Source organism: Spermophilus citellus, assembly GCF_964194105.1.
Source record: "Spermophilus citellus genome assembly, chromosome: 1".
NCBI classification, from domain to species: domain Eukaryota; kingdom Metazoa; phylum Chordata; class Mammalia; order Rodentia; family Sciuridae; genus Spermophilus; species Spermophilus citellus.
The window spans coordinates 108280028-108303801 of record NC_138182.1 but is presented as its reverse complement, the minus strand read 5'-3'; the positions used below and the strand labels follow the sequence as shown (position 1 = coordinate 108303801).

Below are 23774 nucleotides of genomic sequence, written 5' to 3'. Positions count from 1 at the left end.
AAAACCACCCCTTCAGAGCCACAGTACAGCAAGTACGGCTCTCCAGAGTTCGTGTCCCCCGAGATCATTGAGCAGACCCCCGTAAGCGAGGCTTCTGACATCTGGTGAGTGGTCAGGCTGAGTCAGGACTGTGACCCTCCTGGGACCATGCTGGGGAGTCATCTGGCAGCCCAGCAGCCAGCCAAAGGGTCCTCTCTGAGCCTCTGCTTCCTTCTGCACCCCTGGATCCCCCATGCCTCCTCCCACATAGCCCTTGCCTGTGGCCAGGCCTGGGGTGACTCACAGTGGGTGGTTTTCTTTCTGCAGGGCCATGGGGGTCATCTCTTACCTCAGGTGAGCACAGCCTGTTCTTGGCAGCTGCTTTTCAAAGCCAACCCTTCTGCAGAATCCTGAGGGCCACGTGTGATGCTGGCCACACCCCAGACCAGAGACCCAAGAGCCCAGGGGCAGCTATCTTGGGAACAGGCAGTCAGCCAACCCTGATAAGAGGCTCCTGCCCACTGCTCCTCACAAACACCCTGTCATCACTAGGCAGAGCTGAGCTGACCCTGTAGGGTCTGTGGGATTTTTGTCCAGAGTCCACTGGTAGTGGTCACTGCTGCCCTGAAGATGCTGGTGGTACAGACTGATCCTTGACCTCTGCAGACTAAGACCTGTCCCCACCTCAGACATAGACTGGTGCCTATCTAGGCTCCCTGGACTCCTGTCCCAGCTGAGCCTGGATCCCTAGCTGAGGCTGAGGCCAAGTACCCACCCCGGGTTGAACCAGCACCCAGCCTTGGCATACATCCCTGCTTCAAGCTAGCCTGGGTCTCCTTTGTAAGTTCAGCCCTGTACCCACCTCTGGCCATGAGAGCCTCAGGTTAAAGCAGGGCCCCCAGGCAGGCTGATGTTTCCTTGATCCCTGTCCCAGCCTGAGTGGGGACCCCAACCCTGGTCTGAGCCCAGACACCCTCTTAGGCTTTGCCTGGATTGGTGTTCCAAGCTGAGGCAGTATCTGGGGAACCTCAGATACTACTGGGTGGGAGTGGTGCCAGAGTTCGTCCCCAGGGGCTTTGTTTGAGGGCAGGCTCTGCCTGTTTCCAGCCTGACCTGCTCCTCCCCGTTTGCGGGAGAGAGTGACCGTGCCACCCTGCTGAATGTGCTGGAGGGGCGGGTGTCCTGGAGCAGCCCCATGGCTGCCCACCTCAGTGAGGACACCAAGGACTTCCTCAAGGCCACGCTGCAGAGGGCCCCAGGGTGAGTGCATGCCTCTCTTGCCTGCCCAGGGTGCGGCCAGCCCTGCCCAGGGCCAGCTGACTGCCTGGCTGACCTGGGCTCTGCTCTCCCTCCAGGGCCTGGCCCAGTGCCTCCCAGTGCCTCACCCACCCCTGGTTCCTGGTGAGTAGGCCCAGCCTGGCTCAAACCCCAGGCCTGCAGGGAGGGACATCCAACCCAAGGGGGACGAGGGCCTGCCTGCATCAGCACATATGGTGGTGGCACCCAGGCCCCTGTGCCCCAGTTCAGTGGATACTTGTCCCTTCAGACAGGCTTGGGATCCTGAGACCCTCACAGGGGGTCAGGGCCTCCCCTGCGACCTCTGGCCTTTGCCTTGCCCTGTCTGGGCAAAGTAAGAGGATGAGCCCATGAGACCCCAGGGCTGAGGGCAAGTCCACCTGCCCCTGCCCAGCTGGGCCTCCATCCCAGGAGGGGCCCCCATCAGGGCGCTGGGGTCTCTCCTCAATGTGGCTGCTCCCTCACACCCCAGATATCCATGCCTGCGGAGGAGGCCCACTTCATAAACACCAAGCAGCTCAAGTTCCTCCTGGCCAGGAGCCGCTGGCAGGTGAGCTGTCCCCTGAAAAGGGGGTGAGGGCAGGGTCAGAAACGCAAGCCTAAGCCCGCCTAGCACACTCCCAGGCCTGGCACCTCATCGGATCTCAGCCATGAGTGTGCCAGGCGCACAGGGATACCCAGTGGCCAGGCAGAAGCCAAGAGCCCTGGTGCAGAGGTTCCCACTGCTCTGGGTCCCCAGCGCTTTGGCCCACTGGAGGGAGAAGGCCTGCTCGGTGCCGCGGCCCCACCCAGTGACTGCTCTGTGCCGCCCCCAGCGCTCCCTGATGAGCTACAAGTCCATCCTGGTGATGCGCTCCATCCCAGAGCTGCTGCGGGGCCCACCCGACAGCCCCTCCCTGGCAGTGGCCCGGCACCTGCGCGCAGAAGCCAGTGGCTCCTCCAGCTCCTCCTCCTCCTCGGAAAATGAGCTAGCCCCGTTTGCCAGGGCCAAGTCGCTGCCATCCTCGCCAGTGACCCATTCCCCGCTGCTGCACCCACGGGGCTTCCTGCGGCCCTCGGGCACAGTGTCATCAGCAGCCTGTTCTACCAGCAGGCAGGCGAGGGCCCTGAGTGAGGCGCCCTGGCACCTGGAGGCCACTGACACGCGGCCCGGAGGCGGCACCTGCTCAAGGGCGGGTACTTCACCAGGGCCCTGCCTGGTCTGCCTGAGCCGCTGATGGAGCATCGCGTGCTGGAGGAGGAGGCTGCCAGGAAGGAGCAGGCCGCGCTGATAACCAAGACACCCTACTTTGGGACAGCCCTGCGCCTGCCCAGCGCCAGTGCCCGTGAGGCCTCTGGCCGTAGCCACTCCCTGGACCAAGACCCTCCAAGTGTCATCAGCCCCTTGAGTGAGGCCTGCAGTGAAGGACAGTGCCCTCCCACAGCCTCCACAGGGGAGGCTGGTGGGAGAGACCAGAAGCCCCTGAAAGAGCCCAGTCTGTCTCCATCACCTGCTAGAGACTCAGGGCCTGCTCAGCAAGCGGGGTCGTCCAGGCTGGGGCAGAAGGCTCCTTCTTGTCACCCTGAGCAGGGTTCTGCCCCCCAAAAGGGCTGTGGCCCACTGTCACCACAAACTCATGGCTGTTTGCCTCCAGGGTCTGTCAAGGAGATACTTCTGGAGCCCCCCTGCACAGCCCAAACAAGCCCCCTGCCGGGCTCTGAGAAGGAGCCTGGCAGCATCTCTCGACCTGGGGGGCCTTGGACCAGCTCCTCCAGCTCCCTGGAACCAACCTGCCCCACAGGCATGGAGTCCAGCCCTTCCCTGGACACTGGCAGCCTGTCTCAGGAGGCTGAGCATTCCCCTGACCCAACACCCCCCTTACCAAGGCCTCAGGAGCAGGCCACCACCCGGAAGTTCTCCCTGGGGTACCGTGGGGGCTATGCGGGGGTGGCAGGCTACGGTACCTTTGCCTTTGGTGGGGATGCAGGGGGCATGCTAGGACAGGGTCCCTTGTGGGCCAGGATGGCCTGGGCCGTATCCCAGTCCTCCGAGGAGCAGGACGAGGCTGCAGTGGGAAGCCCTCAACCCCAGGCCGACTTGGGGCCAGTGCCTGAGACCAGAGGGGCTACCCTGAGGGCTTCCCCAGAGCTGACCTCGTGGGAGCAAGATGGGCAGGTGTCCCTGGTGCAGATCCAGGACTTGTCAGGGGATACAGAGGCTGCCGACACTGTGTCCTTAGACATTTCAGAGGTGGATCCTGCCTACCTCAACCTCTCTGACCTGTATGACATCAAGTATCTCCCATTCGAGTTCATGATCTTCAGGAGGGTCCCCAAGCCCTGGGAGCAGCCAGATCCGCCCTCTCCTGAGGCTGAGGCTGGGGAGGAGCTGGCAGAGTTCCCTGACGCTGCGTGGCCCTGGCCAGGGGAGCTGGGCCTTCGAGCTGGCCTGGAGATCACAGAGGAGCCAGAGGACCTGGAGGCACTGCTAGGGGAGGCTGCAGCCAGCAGAAAGCGCAAGTGGTCCACCTCCCGTGGCCTATTCCAGTTCCCTGGGAAGTACCTGCCACTGGAGGAACCCCTGGAACTTGGGCTGCGCCAGAGGGTGAAGGCTTCCATGGCTCACATCTCCCGGATCCTGAAGGGCAGGCTGGAAGGTAACCTCCTCGTCCTATCCCCTGGCACATCCCTGCCCCTTAGGATCACTCACCCTTTCGTGCTCAGGGTCCTGCTGGGCCCCCCCTCTGGTGCTGTTGCCCCTACCTCCCAACTGCACCCACAGCTCTACCTGAGTCCTGGGGGCACCTCTGCTGACCTGAACCTGCCTTACTGGGCATGTGAGGCCATCCTGGAGACAGCTGCAGGGAGGGCACCTGGGGAGAGGGCAGCCAGGATCCCAGGCCTCCCCCACTGTAGACCCTCTGACCCAGGAGTCTTATGGCCCCACCCTCAGTGACCTCAGACCTTCTGAGCCCAGTCCTGTGGCCCCAGATCCTCCTGACTCCAGGTCTCTCCTTATCTCACAGCAACTCGACCCTAGGCACAGCTGACCCCAGCTTCCCTGACCCCTGAGCTGCCTGGAAGTCCCAACTCCAGAGCAGCCTCTGTGACCCCCACCCTCCTGACCCCGGCCTGACCCCGGCCCCAAGCAACCCCCTCCTGCACTGTAGGCCTTAGAGCCCCCAACAGCCCACTGCTGAGGGAGGTGGGAAGCAGGTCCAACTTGTCTTCACACCCCAGTCCCTGAGACCTGGGCCTGCTGGGAGGACAGGCAGTGTGAGGTAGCTGGTGCTGCCTGAGGACAGACCTCCCTACTGAGACCCTTCCCCCTCCTCCTGCAGGCCTGGAGGAGCCCCCCAGGAAGAAGGCAGGCCTGGCTTCCTTACGGCTGTCAGGTCTGAAGGGCAGGGACCAAGGTGAGCAGGCCCCACTGTCTCAGGGTCCTCTCCCAACCACCATGGTGCCTACACCAGAGGGGCAAGCCCCCACCCACCTATGGGGCTTAAGCCCAGAGGCAGGCTGGGCATGGGGGCTGAGCAATCTTGGAGGCTTCCAGGAGGAGGCAGTGCTGCGTCCTGCCCACACTTTCTGGCCTGGACTTCCCTCTGAAGGCTCTTCCTGCCTCCTCCTCAGCACCAACCTTCCTGAGAGAGCTCTCAGATGAGACCGTGGTCCTGGGTCAGTCGGTGACACTGGCTTGCCAGGTGTTAGCTCAGCCAGCTGCCCAGGCCACTTGGAGTAAAGGTAAGGGGCTGGGATACAAGCAGGGCAGCAGGGGCCCTCACTGTCTAGGGGAAACTCAGACCGGCTCTGTGCTGTCACAGATGGGGCCCTCCTGGAGAGCAACGGCCACCTCCTCATCTCCTCCACTCTGAAGAACTTCCAGCTGCTGACCATCCTGGTGGTGACTGCTGAGGACCTGGGCATGTATACCTGCAGTGTGAGCAACCCTCTGGGCACAGCAACCACCACGGGCATACTCCGGAAGGCAGGTGGGTGCGCTCTGCTAGAGGTCCCTGCCAGGCCAGGGAGGCTGGGCTGGGGGTGCTGAGCCTCATTTCGTGAGCTGGACTGGGCCACTCCCTCAGCTGTGGGGCTGTGGAATTTGGGGTTCAGGAGGTGACCACAGGTGCATCTGAGTTACCGAGCAGTCCAGTCCTGATGGGCCGGGCATTGCATGTGGCTGTTGTGGGTGCCTTCTGGACTGTCCAGGATCTTCAGGGTTTGGCAGGAGGCAGGAGACTGACAGGAGACAGATGGAAGGCAGGGGTGGGGGAGCAGTGTGCCCAAGAAGGAGGAGAGCAGTGTGGCAGTGTTCCAGCCTGCTGTGCACCCTGCTGCCAGGAGCTGGCCCGAGGCCTCTGCTGGCCAGGAGGCGAAGCTCACTGTGGAGGGTGCCACCTTGCCCTCCAGTGGTGCAGGAGGGAGGAGCCCCATCCTGTTTGTGTCTTCATCAGAGTCCAGTCAGGAGCTGAGTATGCAGTGCCTGGGGTGTGTGGGCAGCTGAGACGGCTGCTGGCCCAGTCTGGAACTTGCAGACTGACCTCAGGCCCTGTACTGGGGCGTTCAGCCAAGCTTAGAAACCAGGGCAAGGCCCCCCAACCAGAGCCTGGGCCACTCCACCGAGGCCTGAACATACCCTGGCAAAGGCTGGCCAGGAGGGATCCTGGTGGGGAGGGCTGGGCAGACATCTGACTGCCCACTAGGGAAGGAGGCACACCCCTCCTCCCATTGCTTTCTAGGACCTCACCCACCCCAAACAAATGGCACTGGGAGAGGGTGGGCTTAGGAGCCTAACGTTTGCCGAAAGTAAGGGAGGGTGAGGCAGGGCCAGCTAGAAATCAGCCCTGGGGGTCAGATGCTGACCCAGACCATGGGTGGCCTCTTGCAGAGCACCCCTCGTCTTCCCCACGCCCGGACATCGGGGAGGTTTACACAGACAGAGTGCTGCTGGTCTGGAAGCCCGTGGAGTCCTATGGCCCTGTGACATACATCGTACAGTGCTGCATAGAAGGTACTGTGTGGGCCCTTTGCCCTCTCTCCCTGGGGCCCCTGAGGCTCAGCATGCCCCAGGGTCAGCATGGAGGGCCCTTGCCCACAGCCTGCTCTGTGTCCTGGGGAAGGTCTTTCCTCCTTCCTCCCCAACTGCCTCTTACTCCATCTGTGACCAGGTGGTACCTGGACCACTCTGGCCTCTGACATCTTCGACTGCTGCTACCTCACCAACAAGCTGTCCAGGGGCGGCTTGTATACCTTCCGGACAGCATGCATCAGCAAGGCAGGAATGGGCCCCTACAGCAGCCCCTCGGAGCAGGTCCTCCTGGGAGGGCCCTGCCACCTGGGTGAGCCACTCCTGGGCAGCCAGTGGATGGGGTGGCTGGCAGATCAGAACTGGCACCCTCCTGCCTGCGGACCCTGTGGTGGCCACTGCGGACCCTATGGTGGCCACTCCTGCACTCAGCCAGCTTTCAAAACCTGCACATTCTGGGGCCCTCACCCTTCAGCTCCCTTCACTCACCCACACCCACTGGTGCCACCCCAAGAGTTGGCAGTGACTTCCTGGGTGCTGGGTCTGGGTTGGGTGGAAGAGTGGTTTGATGGATCAATAGTATCTGTTGTGGGCCTGGGAAAGGATGGTGTGATGCCATGGTGGTCCCAAACACACTTATGATGAGGGCTTTGTTGTGTCCTGAATCCAAGTTCCCTTCTCCCCTGCAAAATGACCTGAGGGAGCAGAGGCCAGAGCGGGCACTCAGGCAGGGCCACTGTCTGGTGTCTGAGGAGGAGTGAGGGAAGAGGAGGGGAGAGCCTGCGTTGGGATCCTCCTGAACCTGTCACCTGCCCCTCCCTAACAGCCTCTAAGGAGGAGAGTGGCCAGGGGCAGCCAGCCCCGCCTCTCCCCAGCATCAGGAACTTCCCCTTCCAGATGCAGATCCGGAGGTGCAGGGGCCTCTGGGGACAGCGGGTAGTGGGATGGTTCCTCAAGCTGCCCTGCTGGCTCTTGGTGCTCCCACCCCCACATTCCCATGCTCAGCTCAGAGCCTCTTCCCTGTGTCTGGCTGCTGCCCCTGCTGAGCTTGGTCTCTGCTGCTCTGAGTGCATGGGGGCCACTCAGGTCCTGCTGTGTCTCTCTCCCAGGGGCCGCTTCAGCGTGGTCCGACAGTGCAGGGAGAAGGCCAGCGGGCGGGCCCTGGCCGCCAAGATCGTTCCCTACAGGCCTGAAGACAGGGCAGCCGTGCTTCGGGAATACGAGGCGCTCAAGAGGCTACGCCACCCACACCTGGCCCAGCTGCATGCTGCCTACCTCAGCCCCCGGCACCTGGTGCTCATCCTGGAGCTGTGCTCAGGGCCCGAGCTGCTCCCATGCCTGGTGGAGAGGTGGGGGCAGAAGGCTGGGTGGAGGGATGGGTGGACAGGCAGATGACGCAGGGTTCTGGGAGGGAACGCCAGGCCTGCCACCCTCCTCCGCATGCCTGACCCCGAGCTGTGTCAGAACCGGGTGCCTTTCCCAGTCCACTGCTCCTTCCCTGTGCACATGCCCCCTCGGGGCCTGTCCTGAGCCACCTCTGCCCCCAGGACCTCCTACTCAGAATCCGTGGTGAAGGACTACCTCTGGCAGATGCTGAGTGCCACCCAGTACCTGCACGCCCAGCATATCCTGCACCTGGACCTAAGGTCTGAAAACATGATGGTCACCGAGTACAACCTGCTCAAGGTTGTGGACCTGGGCAATGCCCAGAGCCTCACGCAGGAGAAGGTGCTGCCCTCTGACAACTTTAAGGACTACCTGGAGACCATGGGTGCGTGTGTGGCCACTGTGAGAGGGCAGGCATGGGCGTCTGACCTATTGGGGGGGGGCAGGAGGAAGCCCTCTCCTTACCTGCTCTACTCTCCCCTCCCCTCAACTCCACTGCAACCCTCCAGCCTCACACCTGAGCCCACCCACCTGGGCCCACCCTCCTGTGCCCATCTGTGGTGCCCACCTACCTGACCTCTCACCTGTGCCCCTCCCTCTGTGCCCACCCACCCATGCCCCTCTGCAGCTCCGGAGCTCCTGGAAGGCCACGGGGCTGTTCCTCAGACAGACATCTGGGCCATTGGTGTGACAGCCTTCATCAAGTGCCCTTCATGTGTCTGGGGAGAGAGGTGCTAGATGGGCAGGGCAGGGCTCCATCTGTCTGAGGGTGCTCTCAGAGCCCCCATGAATCTCCACGGAGCCATCCAAATATGACCTCAGAGTCCCTGCACCCCATCATCCTTCACGGGTGACCTTGGAGTCCCTGCACCAAATCATCAAGGGTAATGGAGAGCTCCCTGTGCTTCCTGTCCTTTCAGGCTGAGCGCCGAATACCCCGTGAGCAGCGAGGGGACACGCGACCTGCAGAAGGGCCTGCGCAAGGGACTCATCAGGCTGAGCCGCTGCTACGCGGGGCTGTCAGGTGGCGCTGTGGCCTTCCTGCGCAGTGCACTGTGCGCCCAACCCTGGTACCGAGCGCCCAGCCCCACCCCGCCCCGCCGCTCTCGGGCTGCTCTAGGCCCGCTCACCGACCCTCCCTCCTCCCCAGGGGCCGGCCATGCGCCTCCAGCTGCCTGCAGTGTCCCTGGTTGACCGAGGAGGGACCCGCCGCCTCCCGGCCAGCGCCAGTGACCTTCCCCACCGCACGGCCGCGCGCCTTCGTGAGCGAGCGCGAGAAGCGGCGTGCGCTGCTGTACAAGAGACACAACCTGGCCCAGGTGCGCTGAGTGCCAGCCCTGCAGAAGCGCGTGTGTGGAGTCGCTCGCTGGGCCACGCAACGCACAGACGCACAGACTTACCAATAAAAGTGCGAAACCAACTGAAGTGTCTTCTGCCTCAGGGAATTCCGCCGCTCAGGGTTCCGCCTCCCCCGGGTAGCTGCCCCCCCCCCGCCCCCATGGAAGGCGGGCTTGGGAACAGTTCCCTGGGAACCTGTGCGCTCTCAACCCTGTTGAGGTCGTGTGCACAGCCCTCACTTGTGTGCGTTTATACTAGGACGCCTTAGTTCTGCTTCATCACAGGACCCCACACCCTGGCCAATCGCCTTCCCCGATGCATGCAGCTCCGCCCATTGGACAGTGCATCAATGGCAGTTCTTGAACAAAACCGCGGAGAGGCAGAGGGGAGTTGCTCGCCACAGCAGTCTGTGGGTTTTTCACCCTGCATGTGGCGATTGCTGGCTCTCAGCCATAGTGAAAAGTAGACTGACATTCCAAAAGATGGACAGTTACTACAACAAAATACCTGGGATAATTAACTTTATGCAGAGATAAAATGTACTTGGCTCACGTGTTAGAGAATCCAGGCCATGATGGATTGGCCAGTGGTGAAGCAGCACATCACAGTGGAGAAAAACCCTTGAGGTCATCAGCCAGGAAGCAAAGAAGAAGAGGAGGGAGCAGAGGTCCTACTATCCCCCCGGAGGGCACACTCCAATGACCTAATGCCCTCCCACCAGCCCAAAGTCTCCATCGCCTCCCAAGAGCAGCACCTAGAACCAAGCCTCTCGGCATGTCCAACACCCTGCTCCAGCAGGATCCCAGTGGAGATATCCCAGAACTGGCCTGGGGTCCTTCTCTCCCATGTAACCCCCTCTCTCATGCCAGCCTTGAGGTCCCTCTGAGAGCCAGGCCACCTCCCACTTCTGTCTCAGCACAGTTGAAGCACACCAGCCCAAAACAGCCACTGCTGATCGGCTGTGTGGCCACCCCTGGGTGGGGTGTGGGGAGGCACCATCACAACTGACAGTAGCCAAGCAAACACATACCTGCCTCCTCAATTGCTCTTTGGGATGACCCAGATGAGCCCCAGTCCCTTGGTTCTTTCCACGCCTGCTTCCTGAGCATGCTGTGGTTGCTGGGGTGGAGAAGGGCAATCTTCACTGCAACCAAGGATAACCTGCAGCTGTGTTCCTGGGGGCACTGGGCTGGAAGGCATGGACAGCCTTTTGGTCTCAGACAATCCCAGGGACCCAGTGACTGCCCAGTGCCATGAGTCCAACCTGCCTCCACCTCCCTATCTCCAGGTCACTGTGCTGGAATACTGCCACCCATCCAATCTTACTGAAGCCAGGACACTTGACCTAAAACCTGAACATCTCAAAAACCAAGCTGATGGGTCCCCCACTCCTGCCCTACTTCCCTCCTGTTTTGCATTTCTGCCAGCGTCAATGCATGGACACTGGGTCTGTCTTCCATCACTGTACCCAAGGCTGGGAAATATGTAAGGAAAAGAGGTTTCTCATGATCCTTCATGAGTGACCTTGGAGTCCCTGCACCAAATCAGGGACTTGCCTATGCTCGGGGTCCCTGGCCACATCAGATCATACTGGATGTGACCCCATGGACTCGCCTAGGCTTGGGGTCCCTGGCCACATCAGGTCACAGTAAACAGTGTTGACTAAAGAAGACTTTGAGATGACCTCTATTGAATCGCCAAGGCCAGACAATGCACAGGGGAAGCTCTAAGGGAAAGTGAATCAGGTACTTGTGGCAGTTTTGATTTTGGTAAAATCACAATCTCTGTCCTGGCCGCTGTTGTTATTATCATTAGTTTTCATCTTAGCCATCCCTGAGTGCACATTTGGGTATTGTAAATTACATTCAGAAATTCTATTCTGAGTCAAAAGCACAAAGCAGATTAGGAGGAAAGAAAGAACCTGCCGGAACTAGAGCAGCCCCGGGCAGGGAGAATGCGGGCAGTGGGAATGCCTGTGTGTCCACCAAGTCACTGTATGAAATACACGAGGTTGGAGTCTCAGAGGCAGGTCAGGTCTGCATGTCCCTCCCATGGAACTCTCCAGTAAGGACAAATACAACACAGCCTGGGACCCATGCACGAAAATGGCAATAGGGATTAGCCACTGAAGTCAGCACCTACCCTACACAGCACTCGTGGCTTAGGTTGACCCAGAGCAAATAGTATGTGGCCAGAAGCCCTCCCACAGCATCCCCCCAGTGACACATGGTCCAGGTGTCAGATTTGGCTGGCTCTGAGAGGGAAGTATGAGGTGACCAGATGTCCTGGGGACGAGACTCATGTCTGGGTGTGCAATGCATCTGCACCCTGTGACCTCACACCCGTGCGCGCAGACAGTGGCCTGGGAAGTGCTGTCAGCACCTGCATTCTGCCTGTGTCCCCCCATCAGGCAGGAGCAGGTGCCCAATAGCAATGCCTCCCTACTTAGTGTCTAGGAAAGAGGGTGAAAATAAAAGGTGAAATTGGCGCATCCACAACCATATCAGGGGATTTTACCACATTGATCAGGTAGAGAAAAAAATAAATGGATTTGTACAAGTATTGCAAAAAAATTATTGGAAATACTTGTGTGATAGACAGATAGGTAAGACTGTGAGACCAGAAGAGGTTTGTGCTACATGCAGAACCCCAGAGGGGTCACAATCCTCCCTCGCTGAGGCAGTGCAGGCCACATGTTCTGGCCACTGTGGAATGATGTCAGTGACTATCGGTGAAAGAATGACCAGCAAGCAGGGCTAGCCGTTTGGAAGTTCTAGAGAACAATCTAAGTGATACCTGTGTCGAATGGAAAAACAAACTAAAAATCAACTTTAAAGAGTATCTCACGGAGGAAGCAGGAGTCTGGCAGCCAAGTTCTCTCCCAGCTCTAGGAGTTCTTGGGTCAGTGTCAGGAGAACCTCAGATTCTAGGCATATGCAGTTTTCTGCACTGAACTAGTAATGAGATTAGCACAAAGCATAGAGCATCAAAGATAACTCAAGGTTTGAAATGTCACCATGCAGAACATTTTCACCACATGGACCTTAGATACAAAGAGCACTGAGAACACAGACCCTCAGCTTCTCCTGAGACCCTGTGTTCTGTCAGTGTGACATCAACACAGATACCTCACGTCCCATGAACATATAGATGCTGGAACCTCCGTCAGCTTTTTCACTGCTGTGACTTAAAGACCTGACCAACACATCCATAGAGGAGGAAGAGTTTATTTGAGGGCTGGGCTCACAGTCCATGGAAGGCCAGCTCCATTCCTCTGAGCTGCAGGTGAGGCAGGACATCATGGGGGAGGAGTGTGGCAGAGAGAAGCTGCTCACCTCACAATGATCAGAAAGCAGAGAGAGGTCTCCACTTGCCAGATACAAATAGATACCCCAAAGCCACACCCCAATTCCCACCTCTTCCAGCCACACCCTACCATGTCAGTTAATCCCATTAGAAATCATTTAATGGATTAGGCTAAGGCTATTACCCAAACATTTATCTTCCAATACTTCTTGCATTGTCTGACACTTGAGCTTCTGGGGGATACCACATCTAAACCATAACATGGGGCAACTGGGCTGAGAGTGGTAATAGTTGGATGACAGGTAGGTAGGTAGATTGACAGACAAAAAGATGGCAGAGTTAGACAGATAATAGATGGGTGAATGAAGATGATACCTAGATGGGTGGATACAGATGATAGGAGGATGACAGCTGGATGGGGATGATACCTAGATGGGTGGATGACAGATGATAAGCAGATGACAGATGATAGGCAGTTGGCAGCTGGATGAAGACAATACCTAGATGCACAGATATTCCATAGGATGCTTCATCTCCTAGGAGGGCACAGGGGCATGCCATGGGAGCTCATCACACTACATAGGTTGGTGTGCAGCTAAAAACTTAGGGATTTTTCACCTACTATTTTTAACACACAGTTGACCACAGGTAACTGAAACCACAGAGAGTTAACCTGTGGATGAGAGGGGAGTACTGTAGAGGGAAACAGAGATGCATAGAGAGAGATGGCAGGATGACAGGAGTGATAAAGTGGACAGATGCAGATACAGGAGACCGAGATCAGAGACAGGTGCAGGCCTAGATTCAACCAGAGACTGAGGGCTTCACATGGGTCGGTGACTGTGGAAGACAGAGCAGGTGGATATAGACATGGATGGATGGATCTATATCTAGACTGACAGATAGTGGATGGTATGGAAGACAGACAGACACTCACACTCACGCACACTCTCTAATTTAGAAACCAAGCGGTTTTCATGTGCTCACCGTTACCATGGAGTTCCCAGGGACAGGGGATTCTCAGGAGCAGAACCAAGGATGACAGCAGAAGCCAGAGCAGGGCATCTGAAAAGCAAGGGCTGCCCTGTCCTCGCCCAGCCACTGGCTGCAGAGCAGCGTCCTGGCCAACGGGCTGCAGGTGCAGGGCCTCTCCCGCCCAGTGACAGCCAGCACCTGTGTTGAGGCAATGAAGCTGCCCAACAAGCTGCCCCCGAGCCCATCAACCTGCAGACTGCAGAATCACAGCTGATGGATTTTTGGAGCCACACAAATGATTTCTGTGGTGCTGGGAAAGTCTGCTCAAGACGAACACCCATGTGCAGGAAAGTGATGGTCCTTGCAGAAGCTCGGCTGCCCTTGTGTGGGATCGGGTCAACACAGATGGCTGAGTGGCATAGTGCTGGCCACAGGTCTCTGCACAACAGGACAGTGAAGGGACAAGGTGCCAAGGTTCGTGGCCGGGGGTTCTTGGGGAGAGGCAGGTGCCATGGAGGTGCAGAGGTGGCCTCGAAGCCTGGACAGTGCCAAGAAAGAGCTGGACAGCAGCCAACAGGACGTCCTCAACACTAATGTTACAAAACAAGTCCCCAAGGATGTGGCTCCTGGGAGGAAGTGAGCAGTATTTAGGGAGGAAGGAGGAGCTCAGCCTGAAGTGCTGGAGGGAGACACTGAACAGCCACGCTACCACTGAGGGGACATTCAGGGACCTGTGAACAGCAGGCAGTGGACGGTGTGACTCATGGGAAGGGGCTTTGAACAGGGCCAAGCAGGAGGAGCTGGGCCAATGGTGGTGGGCTGGATCATGTTCGCTGGCAGAGGGTACATATGGGGATCCCACAGGGCGTCCCACGCAGTGTTGCTAACAGAGCCGTGGTGAGAAGCCCTGGGGTGTGGACCAGGGCAGGCGGCAGACGGTCAGGCTGCGGGGTAGGTGGTAGGGCATGGGGGGGCAGGCAGAGGATGCTGGCGGCAGGCTGGTGCCTGCCCTTGCAGTCAGGAATGGCATGGTGGCCACACGGTACACTGGTCTCTGTGGAGAAGAAGAAATACTGTGCAAACCTGGCAGGAGGATGGAGGAGTAAAGCGTCCTCAGTTCACCCACATCGTGAGCCACCAGCCCCACCCTCACCTCTGCCCTCAGCTCCAACCTCACATGAGTTTGTCAAAATGTTTTTAATGAATCACAACTTACTCTTAGCTATACAGCACATACTTCTTTTATATCCTTTTCTCCCAGGGAAACCAGCTATCTCAAGCCAACAGTCCGAATGGAGCAAGGCTAGTATTTTGTGATCTTTCCTGGTTGGCTTACTTCCAAGCAGTCATTTGGGAGAGAGAATTCAGCTCTGTTAAAGATTTTCTCAGAAGGTGATATTGTCTGCCAGAAGAAGAAGTGAGCCCCTGACCATTCGCCTCCTAATGGTCGGTCTCCCTATCTGGTCTGTTTTGTGTTGCTAAGAGCACACCTGGGGGTGGGTGACATGGATGGAGTAGAAGGCTCCAATCGAGCTCCAGCATCGGCCAGGCTCGCTTGCTGCATCACCACATGGCAGATGGAGGCAGGGCAAACAGGAGAGGGGATGAACTCACCCTCTCAGGATGGCGCGGACCCTATGTTCTCAACGCCCACCTCTCTGCTGCACACGTTTTCCCGGGACGAATGTTCAAACCAGGGTACTCTCAGAACTCGAGAGTGTTCGGTCCCTTTCATGGGGGGCCTTAGGGTGTTCCTAGCTAGGACAAGCTTTTGCCCCCTTCACAAGAACCCCAACAGAAGCTGTGGTCATGACCAGAGTCTCCAGAGCCCAGTTTGCTGAGAGCGGGAACTCCGCACCTTTCTCATCTTGGTGACCCTGTGGAGAAAGCTCCATCACAGGCTGCCTGTGTTTGTGCTAGACTCTTGCTAAGAGGCGTGAGCAGAGGAGTGAGTACCTTGTAAGTCCTGGAGGGTTCTTTGCTCAGTGGTTGTAAGGATTCTTTGTCTTCAAGCTGCCTTTGGAATAATATCAATGCTTTCCATGGCACACCGCTCCCCACATGGACCTCACAGACACTCTAGAACATTCTAGCAGCTGTAGACATTCAGGCTCATCAGACTGTGGTGCTTTCTCAAGGCCAGCCTACATCTTGGGCCACAAAACAGGCCTCAGTAAATTCAGGAAAATCAAAAAATTATTATTTTCTCAGACTGCAATGCAATAAAATTAGAAACTAACAAGAAAAATTGTTAGAAATCATACAGGAACATGGAAACAACATGCTCTTGAACAACAAATAGGGCAGAAATCAGAAAAGAAATTAGAGTTTGCTGGAAGCGAGTGAAGATAGAAGCAGCACACACTCAGGGTCATGGAGTGTAGCACTGTCGGTCTCAAGAGCAAGTTCCGAGCAGAGGAGCCACATCAGAATGCACAAGGACTTCCGGTGAACAACCCAAGAGTGCAACTCAGGAGCAGAATGACGGGGCCATTCAGCCCAACCTAAGGTTAGGAGAAAAAAGGAAATATCAAAGACCAGAGCAGAAAACAGTGAAATAGAGACCAAGAAAACCACATAAAGGAGCAATGAAATAAAGAGCCATCCTTTTAAAAATACACAAAATTGACAAATACTTAATTGAATGAACCCAAAAAGAGAGAGGACCCAAATAAACAACATTAGACATGAAAATGGAGACGTTATAACTGACACCACAGAAGTTCAAAGGATCATTAGAGAACATTTTGAAAAAGTACATGCTAATAAATTGGAAAACGTAAAAGAAAGGGACAAATTTCTGGACACCCAGGACCTATCAAAACTGAATCAAGAGGGCACAGGAACTTAGAGGACCAAGAACAAGGCATGAGATTGAGTCAGCAATGACGTCTCCCACACAGAAAAGCCAGCATAGATGGCTCCACCGCCGATTTTACCAAACGTCCAAAGAAGTACGAACAGTTGCTTCTCAGATCTTTCCATAAATAGAAAGGGAGGAAAGAAGCCTTCCAAGCTCACCCCACCAAGCCTCACTGTACTCTGCTACACACACACACACACACACACACACACACACACACACACACGAGAGAAGGAAAAGAAAACTACAGACCAATAAACTCAATGAACACAGAGGCAACAATCCTTAGCAAATACTTGCAAATCAAATTTAATGGCACATTAAAATGGTCATACAACATGATCAATTTGGTTTCATTTTAAGTACACAAGGATGGTTGAACATCTGCAAACCAACACATTTAATAAAGCACATAAATGGAACCAAGGTGAGGCTTATGTGGTCATCTCAAGAGACCCAGGAATCTAACTCCCCTCCATGACAAAGTCCCTGAATAACAGGCGAGAGACAGCCCCACAGCCAACATCACACAAACAGAGAAGAACTGAAGCACTTCCCCCAAGATCAGGAGCAAGACAAGGGTGTCCACTCGCACCACTTTTGCATGAGTACATTACTAGAGGTTGCACTCAGAGCAATCAGGCAAGAGAAATAAATGAAAGGCATGCAAAGAGGAAAGAAGAATCAAACTATCCCTGTTTGGAGATGATATGATGCTAGACAGAAGAACCTGAAGACTGCGCAGAGACTCTAGGAGCAGATGAGCAAATCCCGCCAGGCAGCAGAGAGCTAACCCAACATTAGAAAGTCAGGAGCCACTGTATGTACAGCCACAGTGAACTCCCTGGCAAGAAATCCAGAGGCACTCCCACTCCTCACACACACGCCTGCCAGGATACAGCCCTAGCAGAAATCCGGAAGTCCTGAAGGAGGAGTGGCGTCAGCGAAAGAAGGATAGGACAATGGGTTGCAAGCTACTAGCAGCCTCCAGAAAGATCTGCTGCCCCCGGAGGGGCTTTATTTTTATACCTTTTTTACAGGTGTTTTTTCAGGTCATTAATGGATAGCCTCAAAGCCTTTTCAAGAGTTACAATCTTTTCTGACATATATTGATTACCTAAGATATTGAGTACATTGTTTAAAGTATTTTTCTGTAACCTTAGCCAATCATGATTAAGCTTTTATGTTTTTACCTCAATCACTAGGTGCTAGGCTATGCAACTAGACTGCATATCCCCAGACCTATTATTCACTTCTAACTTTAAAGCATACCCATAATTATTTCATTAACCTTTAACTTTAAAGCATACCTATGATTACTGATAAACTTTCTTACTTCTAAAGTCCCAATAAAACACACTTAAAATAGTGAAAGTCTATTACTTAAAAGCCTACTACTCTGAAGTGTCTCTAAAATATGTCTATGTTCATTATACATTATTTTATTTTTAATTTCCTGCTGCAGTCCGGCTGCAGCAAAATAACCCCGGGAGGGGGGGTGACGAATAACTTGTGTACGTTGATACAGCAGGAGTGGAAGCCATTTATTGTAGGACAGGAGTGGTATTTATACATTCCACACAGCTTATCTAATTAACATAAACTAGATACAGCAGTCAACCAATAAGGAATTTCCACACTTAATGGCTTGCTTTTGTTACTTCTTAAACCACTCCCTCTGGCATTTTGCCAGGCACCATCCAGACTTGTTTAAGAACTCTAACATTCCCCTGGCAAAATGCCAGGTGTTATTTTGACTTGTTTACAGACTCTAACATTTCCCCCTTTTGTTTAATTTAAATAACGACCATAGTGGTTTTTACAGAAACACCATAAATAACCTGCTACAAACAGAAAGGGAGGATACAAAATGCTACAATACCAAGCCAATTGATGGCTCCATGCAAGAAGCCCTTGGAAAAATTATACCAGCAATGACACGGTTAGCAAAGATACCGAGTTACAATTTGTTGTAGATTACAGTTTGTTGTCTCAGTCCAGGTAAAGCAGTGTCTCCATAGATTAACTCACAGTCCAGGTAAGTTCTGCAGGCAGCTAGCTTAAATCACAGTCCAGGTAAGTTCACAGTCCAGGTAAGTTCTGTAGGCAGCTAGCTTAAATCACAGTCCAGGTAAGTTCTGCAGGCAGCTAGCTAGATCCGAAGTCTTGTCCGGTTCTCAGCCGAAGTCTCATCAGGTTCTCAGAAACACTAGAAATTCTTTCACCTTCATTTTCTCCGGCACTGGGATGAAGGCAGGAACTCTGCAATGCTGGCGAAAGAAAATCCTGTAGCATTCCAGCAGGCACTAAGAAAAGAACCTTCTGAGCAATTTAGTACATTATCTCAAGTTTTTTTTACATTTGAAATAGGCCTTAATGGTGCTCATTTAGCTTCCAGGTGTGGGAGAACCATTGTAGTTACTGGCCTTGGAAATGATCAAACTTTAGGGACGGGCCTCTTCTGCTGGCTGTAGCGGCAGCCCTGGATGGCCCTGGGGAGTGTCCCCACTCAAACTGCTTCCGGGCACAGGTTTGGATTTGGGCTCTTGCAGTGGTGTCCGCCCGCGGCCAGCACTTGGAAAGTCCTTGTTGTGCCATGACCAGCTTGCGCACCTGGCAGCTGCCGCCGCGCCGATTGATGCACCCTCCGGTAGTGAAAAGGATTCAGTAATATCCTTTTGCTGCAACTTTTTTCCTGATAATCCTTCTTCTTCTGAACTTTCTTTTTCTTTCTGATTAGAGTTCCTGGGCTCTTATCAACACATGCCCTAACTGCTCTTGGTTCCACTGGGGTGCCTCTTTCCCTTATCAATTTACTTAACACCCCTTCCATATTTTCATCACAAAGACAATACAATACACTGAGACAAAACAAGACACAAACACACTGTATCAATCTTCTCCATTTTCTCAAAATGGCCATTTTTCCTCTCGCCCTATCTGCCTAAGGACCAGCCTATCTATGGACGGGCAGCTTTTTTTTGTCACTTACCCCCAAGTGTCTGGGGGCTCCCCGTAAAGGGCCACCAGCTGCCGCAGTCCGGCTGCAGCAAAATAACCAGGGGGTGATGAACAACTTGCATACATTGATTATTGTAGGACAGGAGGGGTACTTATACATCCCACACAGCTTATCTTAATTAGCATAAACTAGATACAGCAGTTAACCAATAAGGAATCTCCACACTTAATGGCTCGCTGGCGTTACTTCACAAACCACTCCCTCTGGCATTTTGCCAGGTGCCATCCAGACTTGTTTACAGACCTTAACATTAACCACTCCCTCTGGCAAAATGCCAGGTGCCATCCTGACTTGTTTACAGACTCTAACAAACATATATTCTATAAATGGTTTAATGTAATGTATAGGCAAATTTAACATTGATAATTGAAAATACAAGCTAAAATAAGCTTTAAAATTTATATCATTGTACATGGATTTAAGAGAAATTTGGTTTACTTATAAAGGTAAGGTAAGGATTAATATTTCATTCTACTTAGGATTCTGCTTGCATTAAAGAATGAACATGTACCTTGGGAAATATAAATATTCAAAATAATATATGTGAAGATATTACATCTCTTCTAACACAGAGGAGAGTACATTCTGAGTCATGTGATCATATATTTTGTACATATGGGGATGTGTATATATATATGTATATTAATATCTTACATTAAAAATTGAAATAAAATTCAAACATAAACTTTAAATTCATAATTGGGGTACATGAATTCATGTAAAATTCTCCTTAGATATAAAGGTAAGCTCAATATTTAATTTTCTTTGGAATTGGCTTAGGGTTAAAGAACAATAATTGGGAAATCTCAATATTTTAAGCATATATATATGTGGAAATAGGCATTAAAGTGTGTATAAACATACATGTTTTAAGATAGAAAAAAGTATAATTTGAGTCAGATGATTAAATATTATTTACATATGGGGACACAAGCATATAACCCATAAATGGTACATTGTAATGTTTATGTAAATCAAGAGACTCATAAAAATTCATACTGATTTACATATTTTTAAATAAAACATGGTTTAGGTATTGAGGTAAGGTAGGGCTTAATATTTAAATTTGTTTTGGGTTAGGGCTAAGGTTAAGAAATGATAATGTGTAACAGGAATTATCAATATTCATAAAAATGTATGTGTTGTGATATGTATGATAACATATATAAGCATGCAGGTTGTGACACAGGAAAGAGTCAAATGTTAGTTAAGTGATTAAAAGTTCTGTAAATATGGCAATGCAAGAATATATCTCATAAAATATGGGTAGTAATATAAATGCAAATTTAATATTGATGCATATTATGATTACATATATGAAATACACATAAAATTTCATATTGGTATACAAGATTTTAAATAAAATTTGGTTTAAGTACTGAGGCAAGGTAAGTTTTTATGTAAAATGTTTGTTTAAGTTAGGGTTAAAGAATTAACATATATATGAGGATATATGAATATTCATTAGAAAGTACATGTGAAATTCTGTATGAAAACAGATACATACATGTTCTGACAAAGGGAATAATAAAATATGAGTCATGTGTTTACATATTTTATAAATATGGGAAATGAAATGATATATATTATAAAGGATTTATTGTTATAAAATATGTATATTAGATATTGAAAATTGAGTTAGAAGTAAAAATACCCTTTAATATTGATATATGGATTTATATAAAATTTTTATATATACATGGATTTATATAAAAATTGGTTAATATGTAGAGGTAAGATTAGGTTTAGTATGAAATTTTGGTTTTGAGTTAATGTTAGGATTAAAAAAATTAGCATGTATATGTTGAAATAAAAATAGTCCTAAGAATGTACATGAAAATAGGTACAAACATATATAAATATACATGTTGTGACACAGAGAAGTGTAAAATATCAGTCATATAACTACACTTCCTGTATATAGGTTGATTGGAGGATATATACTATAAATGATATATATTAATATATATGCAGATTTAAATTTGATAATTAAAAATGGAAGTCAAAATACAATTTAAATTTTATATTGGTGTATTTTGATTCAAGTCAAATTTGACTTAGATATAGAGATAATGTAAAGGCAATATAAATTTTGGTTTGAGTTTAAATTTGATAATTAAAAATGGAAGTCAAAATACAATTTAAATTTTATATTGGTGTATTTTGATTCAAGTCAAATTTGACTTAGATATAGAGATAATGTAAAGGCAATATAAATTTTGGTTTGAGTTAGGATTAGATTACAGAATGGACACATATGCTGGAAAATATCTGTATTCACATGACTGACATGTAAAAATATGTAAAAAAACATAAAAGATACATGTCCTGACACAAGGGAGAGTGTTTTGTAAATAATGTGATGAGACATTTTGTAAATATGGAGTTAGAAATAGATACCCTATAAATGATATAGTGATATGTATGTAAATTTATTATTGAAAATTGAAAATAGAAGTCAAAGTACACTGTAAAATTCTTATTGGTGTATAAAGGTTGAAGTAAAATTTTCCTTTCTTATAGAAGTAATATAAGGATCAATATAAAATTTTGGATTGTGCTAAGGTTTTAGTGAAAGAATGAATATTTGAATTGGGAAATATCAATATTCATAAGAATATACTATGAAATTATGTTTCATAACATATATAAACACACATGTTGTGACACAGGCATGAGTAAAATGTAAGTCATGTGATTACAAATTTGGTAAACATGGGGATGAAGAATATATCCTATAAACTATATATACCAGTATATATGCAAATTTAATATTGATAATTGAACATATAAGTTAAAATACACATAAAATTTTATCATAGTTTACATGCTTTTAATAAAATTTGGTTTAGTAATTGAGATAAGTTAAGTGTTTACATAAAATTTTGGTTTGAGTTAGGGTTATAATTAGCAAGTGTTTGTGGAAATATGAATATTTCTAACAATACACCTATGAAATTATGTACAAAACATACATGTAGTAATACAAGGAAGAATTAAAAAGTGAGCCATGTAATTACACATTTTGTAATGATGGGAATGCAAGGATACATATCCCATAAAGGATGTAGCGTAATACAAATGCAAATTTAACAGTGACAATTGAAAATAGAAGTCAGAATACACTTTAAAATTCATATTCTTTCCAGTCACAGTGGTGAACATCCGTAATTCCAGGCACTCTGAAGGCTGAAATGGGAGGATTATGAGTTTCAAGACAGCCCCAGCAGCAGCAAGGTGCTAAACAATCCTGTCTCTAAATAAAATACAAAATAGGTCTGGAGATGTGGCTCTGTCCTCAAGTGCGAGTAAGTTCAATTGTGGTTTAAAAAAATCATATTTTGGTATATGGATTTAAGTAAAATTTGGTTTAGATATAGAGGTAAGATAAGGGTTAATATAATCCTTGTTTGTGTTAGGATTAGGGGTAAAGACTGAATATGTATATCAGGAAATATAAGTATTCATAAGATTGTAAAGTGAAAATATGAATGAAAACATAGACAGGTGTTCTGACACAATGAAGAGTAAAATGTTGAGTCATGTGATTACATGTTAGAAGTCAAATAAGTATCAATTCAAATTAACTTAATCAGATTCCCTATTTTGTTTTTCAAATTCATTCCAATCTATACAGCAGAAATATTAAATGTTTATAAAACATACCTAATTTGAAATGCTTTCAATACAAAACAATTCAATCACAAAACAATGCATTATGGTCTCATCAGTACATTTATAAAACACTGTAATGAAAAACTAACAGTTGCAAATAAGTAGATGATATACACTATAGAAATGTTCATCCAACTAATGACTTTAGACACAAAGAACACACAATGTCAATTAGTGTTATTCTTTCAATTTTACTACATGAGACACTAAACCAAATGTTCAAGTTCTAGTAGTTGTAATAAAACTTTCTAAAATAGATATAAAAGTACTTAAGTTTGGGCTGCAGTTATATCTCAGTGGTAGAGCACTTGCCTAGCATGAGTGAGGCACTGGGTTCTATCCTCAGCACCATCTACAACTAAAAAATATATAAATTAAAATATTTTTAAAAGTATTCAAGTTTTTAGAAAATTTTGACTTTCCAGTTGGCAACAGGACCACAATGTGCCAATACAGCAAATCAGGAGTAAGGCATGTAGGCCCCCATTCCTGTTTCAAATCTGGTGTTACTGTAGAATACTGTAGAATACTGGGATTCTTATAAGAATCTCACATAAAGCCCAAGAACATATTCAATACAAAACTACCCTATGTACTTTGTTTTTTTTTTTTTTTTGTATTTTTAAGCAGCAATCAGACTTTTAACCTAATAAGAGAATCATTTTAGAAGTCACAATAGCTGGGATAGGTGCGGTGGGGCACAAGTGTAATTCAAAAACTCATGAGGAAGAGGTATGAGGATGGTAAGCTTTAGGTCAGGCTGGGCAACTTACCAAGAACCTGTCTCAAAATTAAAAATAAAAAGGACTGTGGCTGGGGTTAGGTGGTAAAGAACCTTTGAGTTCAACCCCCAATTTAACGACACCAACAAAATCCCACAGTGGTATTCATCTTTCTTTTCGACTGAAAGGGTAAAGTACAAGGGG

At 50.2% G+C, this 23774-nt stretch overlaps 1 protein-coding gene across 1 annotated transcript in view; it reads left to right on the top strand.

Annotated features, from left to right (window-relative positions):
• LOC308645718 (obscurin-like) overlaps window positions 1-9012 on the top strand; it is a gene marked incomplete at its 5' end in the record, with an annotated part of 148106 nt that extends 139094 nt beyond the window's left edge. The window contains 20 exon segments of the mRNA XM_081288083.1: window positions 1-104; window positions 307-333; window positions 1087-1239; window positions 1335-1380; window positions 1748-1825; window positions 2091-2331; window positions 2334-2386; window positions 2390-2413; window positions 2417-3911; window positions 4596-4670; window positions 4888-4998; window positions 5079-5246; window positions 6146-6268; window positions 6426-6596; window positions 7110-7194; window positions 7393-7632; window positions 7831-8054; window positions 8298-8373; window positions 8590-8739; window positions 8820-9012. Of these exon segments, the coding sequence (XP_081144209.1) occupies window positions 1-104; window positions 307-333; window positions 1087-1239; window positions 1335-1380; window positions 1748-1825; window positions 2091-2331; window positions 2334-2386; window positions 2390-2413; window positions 2417-3911; window positions 4596-4670; window positions 4888-4998; window positions 5079-5246; window positions 6146-6268; window positions 6426-6596; window positions 7110-7194; window positions 7393-7632; window positions 7831-8054; window positions 8298-8373; window positions 8590-8739; window positions 8820-8997 (3822 nt within the window). The 3' untranslated portion in view covers window positions 8998-9012.
• Between the last annotated feature and the right edge of the window lie 14762 nt (window positions 9013-23774).